General features: G+C 42.2%; 1 protein-coding gene across 1 annotated transcript in view; it reads right to left on the reverse strand.

Moving 5' to 3' along the window:
- The window catches only part of EP400 (E1A binding protein p400), a 174,108-nt gene that overhangs the window by 58,971 nt on the left and 99,984 nt on the right, over positions 1-15,153 (reverse strand). The window contains 7 exon segments of the mRNA XM_044275617.1: positions 72-163; positions 6,364-6,525; positions 6,762-6,926; positions 8,470-8,630; positions 8,805-8,971; positions 9,582-9,768; positions 11,285-11,421. Coding sequence (XP_044131552.1) covers positions 72-163; positions 6,364-6,525; positions 6,762-6,926; positions 8,470-8,630; positions 8,805-8,971; positions 9,582-9,768; positions 11,285-11,421 — 1,071 coding nt within the window.

The raw sequence follows: 15,153 nt of genomic DNA on the forward strand, positions 1-15,153 counted from the left end.
CTGATATTGGAAATCTAATTCTATAGTTATGTTCAAATTTGGATTCACTAATGAACAAATAATTGGAGTACCTGTGCTGGGGTAACTGAACTCTGGGAGGTTTTGAGAGAAGATGAAGGATCGCCACCACCAGGATAAGGCATGATACTTCTTCCCTGAATTCCTGTAACATATAACCAATGCAGCGTAGAATGTCTTTCAGCAACAGCCTAGTCTTTACACGGGTCAAATGAGCAGGCACTACCAGGAATGAATCATTTGCTACAGATAATTACCTAATCATCAGTGGAGGTGAGAGCTGCATTTACATGCAGCAATCAGCCCCTCTGTATGGGAACAGGCGATCACTACTGCAATCACTTGTCCCCATGCAGACTCACCATTTCTGGACAGCAGATCGCTGTTTACAGAGGACAATCTGTTGCTCAGAAACAATGATTTTGGGTGCCGCACCAATGATGCCTTCATCTAATGATTGGTGGCAGGTGATTGGTGCCACTTTTATACAGGGCAATTATCAGGAATGAACGTTTGTATGAATGTTCATTCTCATTAATCGGCCCATGTAAAGGGGCCATTAAACAGTTATCTATTAACTGTTTCTTTCGCCAAGGCATATTTGCAATACAACTTTCCTTTTTATATTGTGAGTCCCATGGAGGACAAGGACTGATGTGAATAGTAACAATCTCTGTACAGCTGCAGAATATTTGGGCGCTATTTAAGCAATGGGAAATCAACTTTTCAGGCTTACTTTTTAATTAACTTGCTCACATGATCAGTTGTTTTTCATGCAGGTTGTGGACCCCCCTGATCTAAACAGGGAATTTTCAAAAATATTTTCCCAAACAGACTTTTTAAGGACAAGTTCAGTTCTGAAGTAACTTTGAGGGGCTTGCATAATAGAAACCCCCCATAAATGACAATTTTAGAAACCAAACTTATTTAAATGATTCAAAAGTGATATAAGAAACTTTGTTAGCCCTTTAGATATTTCCACAGGAATTAAAAGAAAATTGTAAAATGTAAAGGTTAACAGCAAAACAAACTTCAATATTACCCTGATTCTGAAGTTTACAGAGATAGCCCATATGTGCTCATAAACTGCTGCATGCAGGGCTAAGAAGGGAAGGAGCACCGTATGGTTTTAGGAGGGCAGATTTTGCAAAAATGTTTTTTGGGCGCCATGTTGCATCTGAAGAGACCCTGAGGTACCCCTACAGTTGAAACCCCCAAGAAGTGGCCCCACTTTGTAAACTACAGCCCTCAAGGGGTTAGTGAGCGCTTTGACCTCATAGGCATTTTGATAGAATTTAGAAACACTCGGCTGTGAAAGTGAAACTTTTTATTTCTTCCAATAAAGTTTTAGCCCCAAATTTTTCATTTTCATGAGGGGGTCACGTAAGAAAAAGCATGCCACAATTTGTTAACCCTTCTTGCCTGCATACGGCAACACCCCACAAGTGGTTGTAAAATGCTATATGGGGACAAAACAGGGCTCAGAAGGGAAGAATCACCATTTGTCTTTGGAGAGCATTTGTCTTTGTCACATTTGCAGTCCCTGAGGTACTAGTTCAGTGTAAAACCCCAGAAACTAAACCCTTCAAGAAATTCACCTAGAAGTAAAGTGATTGGCTTGAGCCCACTGAATTTAAGATTAAAAAATTACATTGTATTTCAATTATATGTAGTATTAGCCTTAAATGTTTAATTTTCACCCTATGTGGTCAGAAACTGCTGTTTTGGCATACTGCAGGAGCATTATGTGCTTTGAGGCCTAGATTGGCGATTTATACAGCACTGACCAACAACTTCAGAGGCTCTGAAGTCATATGAAAAAAAAAACTCCCAAGAAGTGACCCCATTTTAGAAACCACAGCCCTCACAGAATTTACCAAGGGGTGTAGTGAGCATTTTGACCCCAGAAGTGTTTTTCAAAAAGTAATGCACAGCAGATGGTGAAGATTACAATTTTTCCACTGTTATCCCATTTCAGTGCCCAATATGTTGTGCCCATCATGTATCAGTATGAAAAGTAAGCAATCCTATTATGCCGTGTTTCATGGTTTTAGAAATACCCTATATGTGACTTTTGTGAATTTTTTTGCCTAAAAGTATCAACAGGAAGTACTAAAAGAGCACCATGTGCATTGTGAAGCCCACTGTGGTGATTTACTGTAGAGGGACTGGAATGAAATAATAAATTGAACCCCCCTGTTTTGGAAACACCACCCCTCAAGATGATGAGTGGTGACGTCAGCATTTTGACGCTTTTTGCAGACGGACCGTGCAAAATGAAAATTGCAAGGTATCCGCATTTTTCCATATGGCATATCAGTGGCCAATATGTTGTGCCCAGCTTATGCTATCTGAGACTTACACCACACCTACTTGAATTTATAGGCTACTTCTACTGGGTATAGAAAATAACATAAATGTGGATGCAAGCTGCAGTATGGCCACATGGCAGGTCTCAGAAAAGAAGGTGCGCCATTTGACTTTTGGAGGGCAGACTTTGCTAGAATGGTTTTCTGGCGATACATCACATTTGCAGAGCCCTTCAGATAACCATACAGTGGAAACCCCTAAAAATTATGTATTTTTGACACCATAGGTGTTTTGCAGAAATTAACTAGTTTTCCACAGATATGGTATTTCAGCTCCTAATATGCTGTGCTCAGCTGGTGCCATCTGAGACTCCCTCCACACCCCTTATTGTTAGACAGATTCTACTGGGTACAGAAATGCCATAAATGTGGACGTAAACTGCAGTTTGGGCATGCTGCAAGGTTCAGAAGCGAAAGATCACCTTTTGGATTTTGCAGCCTAGATTTTGATGGATTGGTTTATGGGCACCATGTTGCTTTCAAACAGCCTTTGGAGTACCAGTACAGCCATTTTCTGGGAACCATGTTAATTTTTCTCTTGATGGAGCACCGTAAGAGCTTATTTTTTGAGGGATGAGTTGCCATTATTATTGGTTCTATTTTGGGGCCAGTGGCGTGCCGCCAATAGAGGCAGGGTACGCCACTGCTATGGGGCCCGCGGCACCGGGGGGCCCGGAGCGCTCAGAAGGCCCCACCCCCTGCAACTGTGCTCACTGCAGGCTCAGAGGCGGTCTGCCCACTTATAATTGGCTCCCAGCGCCGCCGATAATACACGCCCTCCCCTCCCTTCTGTCTGACTTCTCATTGACTGTGCGCTCCCTAGGACCCAGCCTCACTCCCTCGGCTCGTCTGCTGCGCCTGCACTGCTTCACATACTTGGCCAATCAGCATTAGCAGTTTGCAAAGATCCTGCTGCTGATTGGCCCAGCCAGTGCAGGCAGCAGGCGCGCACCCAGCATGGAAGAACTTTAGAGTGAGTTGTGATGCCCGCCCGCCAGCCTCGCCCGTGCCACCGAAAACCTCATCTCACAGCCAGTCCGGACCTGTGCCACTGCCAGCCCGTCCACACAGTAGGACTGCCCCAGCCACTATCTTTACAACCGGGATCATTAATGAAAAAAATGTCTGTACTAATAACAGTCTCTCTTAGCACTGGCGTAACTAGAAATGACTGGGCAGTGGGCCCCACAGGAAATTTTTGAACGGGCCCCCCAGCAAAAAATGTTATGGGCCCCCCCCCCCCAGCTGTTTGGCAGCTCTGACCGGCAGAGACACTTGACTTCTTCCCTAATACAGTCCAAATTCCAATTATCGTCCAAAAGACAAGTCATGGAAATATATGTATACTGTAGTATGATATTTTGACAGTAAAGGTAAGCATAAAGGTCTTCTGGTTAGTACAGTATACTTTCTATATTTCCATGACTTGACTATTTTACGATAATTGGACTGTATTAGGGAAGTCAAGTGTCTCTGCTGGTCAGAGGTGCCGGACAGCAGGGAGGGGGGCAATTCAAAAATTTCCTGTGGGGCCCGTTCAAAAATTTCTTATGGGGCCCAGTCATTTCTAATTACGCTAGTGCTAATAGAGACTGTATAACGCGTTCCAGTTCCACAACTTCATGTATGGGACTTTCTGAGGGCAGCAGCAAGCAGAGTTCCTGTGGGAGTGGGTGGGTACTGTAGGCTCATAGAGGACTCAGGACAGTGCCCCCCCTCGCCCCCCCCCATGAACTCTGCTTGCTGTTAAAGGGAACCTGTCAGCTCAAAAACACAAATAAAACCGCCAGCATTAGTCGTCCCCAGTCTGTTCATAATTAGAGATGAGCAAATTTCATATTTTAAAATTCGTTCATGCTTGGTTTGGTGGTAAAAGGTGAATTGCATTATGGATTCCGTTACAACAGACCATAATGCAATTCCATGACAGAATTCCTAACTGAATGCCTTTATAGGCAGCTTTATAGGCATTCCATTATTCATTCTGTCATAATAGAAGTCTAGGGCCTGCATAACGGATCCGTCCGGTTTGCGTTATGCTGGAGTCCTCAGTAGGTCATGTATACATTTATTTATTGGCAAATGGGGGTGTGGCAGGGGAGGAGCCAGGGCAGGAGGTGGGATGGGCCAAAGTAGTGGGTGGGGTTAGGGGGCCCAATGATTTCTATGTACGCCCCTGTTTGGGGCACATACAACTTTTTGCTCACTTTTCATTTCACTTTTTGGGAAACAGGATAAGGAAAAGGCAGACATTCTAAGATTGCTTTTTTGCTTTGGTTATTGCAGCATGCAATAAGTTTTGCTAAATTTTTTTATTTAATGCACTTATATAGCGCTGATATATTCTGCAGTGCTTTACAGACATTAGCATCACGCTGTCCCTGCTTTTTTGTGTCGACATTTTCTAAGAGCCATACTGTTTTTTTTTTTTCTTTTTTTTTCGTTTTTTTTGAGGGATGAGTTGACATTTTCATTGGTACCATTTTGGGGTACATGACTTTTTGATCATTTGATATTATGATTTTCCAGAGGTGACCAAAAATGTCTGTTCTGCCTTTTTATTATTATTTTTTTTTTTTTTAACAGCGTTCATTTGAATGGGTAGATTATGGGATCATTTTATAGAGCAGGGGTGGCCAACCTTACAGACACAAAGAGCCACAAAAAAAAAGTATGAATACCAGGAGCCTCAAGCTATACATTGCGCAGTTGTGATTTTTTCTGTTACGGCGTTCACCGCATAGGAAATATTTTTTTATATTTTAAAAGTTCACACTTTTTTGGGCATGGCTATATGTAATATGTTTATTTTTTATTGTTTGTAAATTTTATATGTAAAATTGGGAAATGGAGCAATTTCAATTTTTAGTATTTTATTTTAATTTTTTTTATTTACTATTAGCCCCCTTAGGGGCTAGAACCCTTGTCCTATTCACCCTAATAAAGCTCTATTAGGGTGAATAGGACCTCACACTCTTCCTGCTTCCCTGTGCATAGTACACACAGCAGCAGGGAGATTACCATGGCACCCAGGGCTTCAGTAACGTCCTGGCTGCCATGGTAACAGATCCGAGCCCCAGGATTACACTGCTGGGGCTCCGATCGGAACTGCCACCAATGAAGAGGGGGAAGAGGACCCTGATACTAATACTTGGGGGGGGGGGCACTGCGCCACCAATGGTTAGAATTTATAATACTGGCTGTGGCCACTGCACCACCAATGAATGTAATTAACACATTAATTCAGGTATAGGAGGCAGCGGCTACCGGCGGCGATATTACATACCCGGACTCAATAACAGGGCATGTGATCCGCCAAACCGTGGCAATTAACCCCTCAGGTGCGACACCTGAGGGGTTAATTTCCACGGTTCAGCGGATCGCATGCCCTGTTATTGAGGCCAGTTGACAGGTACGGATACAGCAATACCAAATATGTCTATTTTTTTTTTCAATACTAAATGTCTTGATGGGGGGAAAGAGACTTTTTCTACTTGAAACTTTTTACTTTTGTCCCACTATGGGACTTCAACCTCTGGTGTCCTAATCACTTCTACAATGCATTATAATAAATGATGTATTGTAATGCATTGTAATTGTCTTTTTGACATTGACAGCTCACCTATGAGACCCTACCTGAGCTTGGCATGCCTCCCTATGTAAACAGCTTAGAGGTGGCGGTTATCATTGACCGCCACATCTAATGGGTTAAATTGCTGGCATTGGAGTTTTCACCAATGCTGGTAGTTACAGCAGGGGCCTAGCTGTCAGTAACAGCCAGGCCCCTTCCCTGATCAGGCAAACACATCTCTTGTTCCTGCCCAATCAGTGCACCGAGCATGTACGGCGTGTGTTGGGAACTCCCTGCACCGTACTTCTACGTTGAGGGTCGGGAAGGGGTTAATGGGCGTGATCTTTTTCTCTTTTTCCCCAAAATAAATATATAACATGCATCATATGAAGCAATTTCCCACACCTGTTTGAGGAGCCAAAGAGGGTACGTTGGCAGAGTGCTGGTTTCCCAAAGCATTTATTGCATTTTGAATTGCGGTCCCTTGAGCCACTGTCTGCATTACTACAGGCCCAGGAGGTCGAAGATACTGCTGTCCCGGAGCCGAAACAATCTGCAGAACGCTCCCTGTGAATGAATAAACATATGAAACGTTTCAATAATCTCATACTGTACTTTCAGTCACTTTATCTAAAGTTTCCATTCTAGGAGACTGATAGCTCTCAGGAGAGTTCACAAGAGACTCGTGATAACCCATTCCCTTACCCGGAATGCATCTGTGATCTAATTCACATTATGGACTTTCATTATTTTAAAACGTCAAATCTAACCTGATATTCCAGGTCTCTACCTTACAGAGTTACCTTGCAGTTGCAGCGGTTGTCCAGCAGTCAGCTGGCGCAGTTGGCTCTGGGACAGCGTGAATGTGTTTCCTTGGAACTGCAGGGTAACTGGGGTTTTGGGCTGTGCTATTCTTCCTTGAGCTGCACCAGAAGAAGCCAGCTGAGCGATTTTCACCACTTCACCTCCTGCAGAAACATAAAAGTAAATTAACAACCAGAAGCCAGTAATGTAGAATGTAAGTGTAGTTTACCCGCTCAAGGCAAGTTATAATTGTATTAGCTTTCTATAGGGCACTCCAGAAAAAGTATTTATCACCTACCCACAGCGCTCCGTGAGTCCCACAGAAGTGAACGGAGCAGTGGACTGACATGCACATTACTGCTCTATTTAGCGAGGGGATTAAGAGACCCCTTTGTTCTCAGGATGGCAAAGGAGTGTCCCAACAATCAGACCACCTGAAATCTGACATTTATCACCTATCCTGTAGATAAGTGACAAATACTTTTCAAGAGTTAATCCCTTTATTAAGAGAAATGACAGCTAGTCGACTATACTTCATAGGCACCCTGTCTGATTTACACTGTTAAAGGGGTTGTCCCACAAAGGACATTTATCATTTATCCACAGAATAGATACAATATAAATGTCTGATTGCTGGGCCCCCCACTGATTACTACAATGGGCATGCAGTGAGGAGAAGTATGAATGGAACCATGGTCACACATTTGCACTGCCGCTCCATCAGTGTCTCAATTGTTCCCATCAGTCCCTTATACAATGAATGTAATATTAGGGTATATGCGTGACCACCACTAAATTCCAACTTGTCCTCACTGCGGTCATGAACCAGGCTCAGAACATTCATTCCAGTGATTGGAAGGACGGGGCCCCCGAGTAATTACACATTTATCACTTATCATGTGAATAAATGATGTGTCCTTTGTGGAACAACCCCTTTAAAGCCTGTAAACATTTTGGGGAAGATTTATCAAAACCGGTGTAAAGAAAAACTGCCTTATTACACATTTCTTTTTCCAAAGGAGCTCAGAAAAATGAGAGGCAGAATTTGATTGATATGGTTTCCTTTACACCAGTTCTGATAAATGTTCCCCTAAAACTTTATCACACTGTAAGGGCCCTATTACTCTGCCCAATGTCCGGCCAAGACGAGTGTCGAAGGACATTAAACACGTCCATAGACGCTCATTTCCACGGGCCCATTACAGAAGCCGATGCAAAGTGGATGTGGGAGGAATGAATTTTATTCCTGCCTCATACAGTTCTATTGATTATCGTCAGCACATCCTCGATTACACGGGGACATGTGCTGTAGGCATCTTTCATCCTGATCAAACATACCTATCGGCCGACAAAGCCGACATCAGCATTTGCTTGTTTATTGGCTGATCAGATGCTCAATTACACGGGTCAATTGAGAACGAGCGTTCCTAAGAAAATCGTTTGGACTAGTAAGGCCCTAAGACAATCACACAAATGAGCACATTGTAAGACCAATTTCATATGGTCAGTATTTTCCAAAACCAGGACTGGAATTTACAGACAAAAAGTTTTGGATCCACTCCTGGTTTTGGCTTACAGATACGAATACTGACCAAAATACAGCGATGTGAACGTGGCCTTTATCAGATAAGTGACACCTGAACCCTCGAAACACACAGGAATTATTTACCTGCACTCTTACATTTTATAAGCCGTCGCTTTTCATACCTTGATTTGCCGAGGCGGTTGTAACTAGGGATCGTCCTCGTGCCTGGCCCTGCTGAGTTACTGTGGCAGTGGTTGTGGTAACTAGTCGAGATGCTGGCGTGTTGGAGAAAGCCACAGTTCTCCCTTCTGGTTTTTGACCATAAAGAACTGGTTGAAACAACCTGTATGTTGAAGGTGCAACATTTATTTTCCACAAAACCATATGAAGGGCAGACAATTATGTCAACCTCCCAGTACACCCCATTCTCTTCCTCACCTTCTTGGCTTACTTAGTGTTTCGCTACCTTTTTAATACAATGATTACCATTAAAAAGTTACGGTCCAAGACAAGATACCTGTTCGCTTTAATCTTCACTGGGTTGGGTTGAGGCGTAGAGTCAGGAGAGTTGTAAATTTCCTCCATTAGTCTTCTAGTCACCTTTAGGACAGGCAGCACCTGGGCCTCATAATGTGTTATTTTAGTTTCAAGTCCCAGAAGATCAAACAGAGAGAGATCTGGCTTCTGTTTAATAAGAACATGAAATCAGTCACCTTCAGGGTGCATTCACACAACTATATGTATTCTGCGGTCCGCAAAATACAGCCCCAGTTCTTTTTTTGCGGATCCACTGTACCAATGCTTATGCATTGTCTGCAAAACGGACAAGAATAGGACATGTTCTATCTTTTTTGCAGGGCTACGGAACAGACATACGGATGCGGACAGCACATGGGGTGTTTTTGCGGACCCATTTAAATGAATGCGTCCGCATCCTATCTGCAAAAAATGCAGACCAAAGATACGGTCATGTGAATCAGAGCCTTACTGTAAGAGAAGAAACTGCAGATGGATGTGTGAATGAAAAAATAGATACAAAACAGATATAAAATGAGGTAGTTACATGAATATAAGGTTGACAACCACTTTAAAGTACATGTCCACCTTGAACAGCTTGTTATTCATTTAGATAGGTCTGAATTTCTTTTGTTAATACATGTTTCTTGTATTCAAACTAGTGCAAGGGAAATTGATCATGACAACCAGTAAGATTTAAATGCTCATTTTCCAAAGGCCTTCTGGGAAATTACAGCAACAACCTGATTGGCTGCTCTACTATTCCCTTGGTTCTCACCTTCCAGGGACCAGTTTCTAATGCTTGTAATACAAGTGATGACGTCTCATAATTCAGAGGTTCAAATGCATAAGAGAAATGTCCAGACCGAGGATCCACCAAATCTGGATGGTTACAGATCCTTTGTAACTGCATCAAGACATGAAGAACACTGACAAAATGTCCTCCCTTCAGGGAATCCTGAGTTCTGTTCAAAAGAAAAAGTTGTCACTGATCACAAAAGGTAATATAAGGGACATAGGTAGGACACTACCTGTACTGGCTATACTGGCTGGACTGCCACTGTCTTTGAGGAAAAATAATAAGAAATAAAGGGAATCTGCTGCTAGGATCTAATAGCTCCAGCGCATGCCCATGAGTCCTGATATTCATGAGCTTCTGGCTTTCTCCACCTCCTGCCACTGATTGACAGCTTTTTCCATCTGAATTGGGCGAAAATCAGGAGCTCAAAAATATTCAGGACTCATCGGCATGCACTGGAGCTGTTCAATGCAAGATTGTATCAAAGTAAATTAAAGAAAGTGACCCAGCATTTTGTAAGGGGATCTGTCACTAGTTTATGCTGCCCTTAGTTAGGACTCCATAAAACTGGAGACAGATTTCCGTTAACAAGACAAAGAAAATCGCAAGTATTAAAAATACTATTTAAAAATAAATGATATATAATAAGAAGGAGAGTGTGTAATATATAGTCAGGAGGTCCGCTGTTGGGGAGTATGTATCAGGCAGCCTGGTCAATGTGTTTGATAATAACCTACCCTAAATAGTTGGCCCTCGCCCTTGCTGCCCACCTTCCCTTACAACTAGCTGTCCCTATTAACTAAACTCTACACATTTCAGAAATGACTTAAAAATCTATGGATCCCCAAGATGCGTTCAGTGCCACCCTCAGGCCTGAATGGTCAGCTCTTTTTCTTGTGTTTTATTTAAGGGGATATCCTCTCCCCAATATTTCTCTTACCTTACACTTTCATTTATATATCAGTTATCTCAATTACCTACAAGAAGGAATCTACACAACATGTTTATCCTTCATACAATGGGTGACCTGTCCCTAGGGTCTATTAATTACCAATCCGCCCAGGTGCACTAACACTATATATAATAGTGGCCTTTAGATGCTATATTGTGCATGACACACACCGATTCCATTGGAGTACGTCAGGGGGCTCTTCTAAACAATGGCGAGGAGCTAAATCTATAAGAAGCTGGCGTTCTCGGCATGTGCGCATCTGCTGGCATCAGAGCAGTAAGTGTCGAGCTCCATGCCACCATCAGGGCATGGAGCCACATTGTGCTGCTCAGTTTTGTCTGTTTAGCAATATACTTGTTCATATCTCAGGCCCTGATGATTCATTCTATGGCCTAGTTACAATAGGGATTTATGGCAGGGGGGGCAGCAAGTGCGAGTACAGTTACAAACACCAACAATTTGGGGTGGGTTATTATCAAATATATCGACCAGGTTGCCTGATACATACTCCCCAAGAGCGTCCCAATACCATGTACAGCGGACCTCCTCACAAAATTTGTTTTAGCTTAAAAAAGTTACGTTTTAAATCGGCTGCCCTTCAGTAGGCATACTAATACTTTTAACTAAAATTCACAAAGTAAATATCATTAAGGTTATATGGATATTTATTTTTGTATCACAAATAAAATAAAAAGAAAAAAAAAAATATAATCACAAAGTAAAATGGTACCCTGGTTGTAGAATGACATCCTCATATAACGCTTTCTGGCGGTTGGAAAGACGACACTTGAGAACATGCTCATATTTTTTTGTTAGTTGCTTCTCAACATCTTTTTTGCATCTTCGTAATATAAAAGGTCGTACAGTCTATCAAACACAAAATAAAAGGCATCATAAAACAGGCACAGAACTGTTATTAGACTTCCCGCACATCCATGCCTTCTTCATCCATGACTGTGCTCCTCCTTCACACCACCCTGCATTGGACTGTATGTTATCTGCCAGGGAGTGTATACGAATATTCACTAATAGCACTGGTGGACACATAAGTACCTAGTGCATTTCACTAGAAAAGGCTGGTGACAGGCATAATGACCGATATACTAAATTTGTGCTGAAACCATGTTTCCAATGGCAAAAAGTGAAGGCGAAGGGAGAACACTGCGCATGCACCACCACCTCTCCATTCAACGCTATGGGACAGCTGGATATAGCCAAACCAGATCTAAGCTATTTTCAGAACTTCCATAGCAGTGAACAGAAGGTGGCTGCTCTTCCTTTACTTAGATAGGCCCCTGTTCTGGAGATAGGTGCGGGTGCCAGAGGTGAGGCCCACATCTATCTGACATTAATGGCATATCCTAGCAATATGCCATCAGTGACCCACAGTTGAATATGTCAGGGAGCTCCAAAACTGATTTTCTTAAAGGGGTTGTCTCATCATAGACAATGGGGGCATATCGCTAGTATATGCCCCCATTGTCTTATAGGTGCAGGTTCCACCGCTGGGACCCACAACCTATATCGAGAACTGTCGCGTGTTTCTCATTGGGGGAGCAGTCCCACCGCATGTGGACCGCAGCAAACGACCATCCCCAGCAAAAAATGCGTACAATGGAGGATGCCGGCGTGGTCCCCATGCACCACAAAGGCATCCAACACAAAACGGAGCATTGTGCGGATGAAAATCTATTTATATAAATCACAGAAAAAAATGCACCAAACGGATATGCCTTTTTCTGTGGACCGCGCCGGCATCCTCCATTGTACGCATTTTTTTGCTGGGGATGGTCGTTTGCTGCGGTCCACATGCGTGGGACTGCTCCCCCAATGAGAAATACGCTACAGTGTTTGGGGTTTGAGCAGTTCCCCCATATTTGCCACTATATTTCTGTGATTTTATGTTACTCAAATGGGTAGAGTTTCTCCCATAACCAAACTCAATTGGGGGTCACCACATAGTGGATTACAGATTATTAATAGTACGCAATTATGTAAACCGTAAAACATAAAGGCTTAAAACATATGATAAATCTATAGAGAAAAAAATATATAAAAAACAGCATGCTAAAAACATGTTAAGTTATCAGAGTATTTACTCACTTCACTGGGAGGTAGTCTGTGGGATAAACTCAAGACACCCAACAAACCAATCCCCCCTAGCCAGAATCACCTGTAGAGTCGCAGATATGATGGTAGCCAGTCACACAGGGGCTTCTTAGCAATATCTTTATTCCAGATTCTGCTCAATGCATTACGGGATGATCCCGCTTCATCAGGAGCAATACAATAATAAGAAGAAATACATATACACAACAGAATGGTTTCTTTGTCTTTAAATAGTAAAAAAAAAAACGCAAAAAAGTGTGGAGGTGTGGTTATAGGGTGTCATTTCCGTTTTCCAGATGCGTTCCATGCTGGAACGCACCAGAAATCCTCTTTTTAATCGTTACTTCCTGTTTCTGATGCATTCCACCCTGGAACCCATCGGTAAAATCTAATTAAAATAGTGGTATTCCTCTATAAATAATGTTCTATTTAATTTTATTTCCCTCAGGTGTATGTTCTTTGCTGGTATAATGGGAGAATGTCTCCTATATCAGGGCGGAGGGCATGTTTAAGGGAGCGGCCATTAACTAGCCGGCGGGAGGACTTTGGGTGCGCGATGCCCTCCAAGCTGGAACGCACCGCGGCCTCAACCTATCAATACAGGCCGGAGATCAATTCCTGCTTCTGATGCGTTCCACCTTGGAACGCATTGGACCGCCGCTTACAATGCTCAGAGGAGGGAAGGAGCTGAGCCAATATTGCAACATTTACATCTGTTAATACCGCATCGAAATGCCCCTCTTTTCAGAGACAGATTTAGTGGAAGTGATCGGTGGTGGTGTGTGTTCCCGTTAGATGTCCTCTTGGAACATGAAGGGGTTAGAATATTCTTAAGGGTTCTGGCTGGACGGAAAGTAAGACCAGGTTGGTCAGGGATTGTTTTCTCTAAAATCGAATCTTTTCTAAGGATTGGTTAATATTTAGCAAGGATCTGTCTGATCTTAGGGGTTATATCGTGTGATCAAGTTAAGGAGCGGTCGATGGGAGGAATCAGTATTTTTGATTTTTGTTTTGAGGCAGTCTTTTTGGATCTTCAAAGCTGAATATTTCATAATATTCGAGGGGTACCCTTTTTCTTTGACTCTTGTCCCCAATAAGTTAATTTGTTCCTTTAGTATTGTCTCATCTGAGCAGTTCCTTCTAATGCGTTTCATTTGACTGTATGGAATATTGGTTTTCCACTCATGGTGGTGACAGCTCCTAAAATCTAGGTAGCTGTTAGCATCCACGTTTTTAAAATGTGTTTTGATGGATATCAAATTGTTTGTGCTGCTCAGATAGAGATCTAGAAATATCGCCTCATTCGAATGGTGTTCTAGTGTAAGGGTGATGTTCCAGTTATTACAATTTACCACTTCGATGAGTGTTATTAGATCTCTAATCTCTCCATCCCAAATCATAATAATGTCATTGATGTATCTCTTATAGACTCTAATGTTGGGGTGTCTAAGGAAGCCTACATGGTTTTCGAAGGAACCCATAAAGAGATTTGCATATAAAGGGGCGAATTTTGCCCCCATTGCCGTACCCCTTTCTTGTAAATATATGGTATTATCATATGTAAAGTAATTGTGACAGAAGATGAACTCTATTGATTTTAAGATGAAATCTCTCTGTGCTTGTGGCATTCGGCAATCGGCATCAAGGAATTATTAAACTGATCTAATACTTAGTTCATGTATTATATTACTATAGAGAAATGTGATATCCAGCATAGCCCAGGATTTTATTTTTTACCATTGTACTTCTTCAAGTGTTTTAATTAGGTGAGAAGTATCTCCTAAATAGACGGGTAGCTCTAATACATAGCTCTGAAGAAGGTGGTCAATGTATTCTGATAGGTTAGAGGTTAGGGAGCTGATACCTGATATGATCGGTCTACCTAGCGGTTGGGATAGGGATTTGTGTATTTTTGGTAGGAAGTAGAACCGAGCTGTAGTAGGGGGAGGTGTCTTCAAAAAGTTTATTTTATTTTTATCAAGGACTCCTGTCTCAAAACCTAAGTCGATCAATTCAAAAAAGGCTTTCTTAAATTCTTTGGAGGGATCTTGTTTTAATGGTTTATAATAGTTCTCGTCGGATAGAATCCATAATGACGATTCCCCCCCCCCCCCCCTTTATCTGCACTTTTAATAACTATATCTCTGTTCTTTTGAAGAGTTTTTATGGCCAGAGATAGTTCGGGATTCAGGTTCCCAGATTCTTGGTTTTGAGTGTTCACTGTAGTAAGGGTCGTCTTAAGTTCCTCCATTACCATATTGTATAAGCTTGGCATATGGGGGCCTCTACTTTCCAATGGGTAAAATGTTGATTTTTTTGTGAGGTAAGATCGTATCAGGGTTGGGGTTGGGGGACCTATCGAGTTGTCTTCTGATTTTTTTGGAGCACTTACCGTGAGTGGAGGATTATTGATTGGGGTTGCTATGTTTAAGGCATCCTTTATAACAAAGTGACATTGGAGTGTTAGTTTTCTGCTAAATTGATTTATAT

This window comes from Bufo gargarizans, chromosome 1, assembly GCF_014858855.1.
Source record: "Bufo gargarizans isolate SCDJY-AF-19 chromosome 1, ASM1485885v1, whole genome shotgun sequence".
Taxonomy (NCBI): domain Eukaryota; kingdom Metazoa; phylum Chordata; class Amphibia; order Anura; family Bufonidae; genus Bufo; species Bufo gargarizans.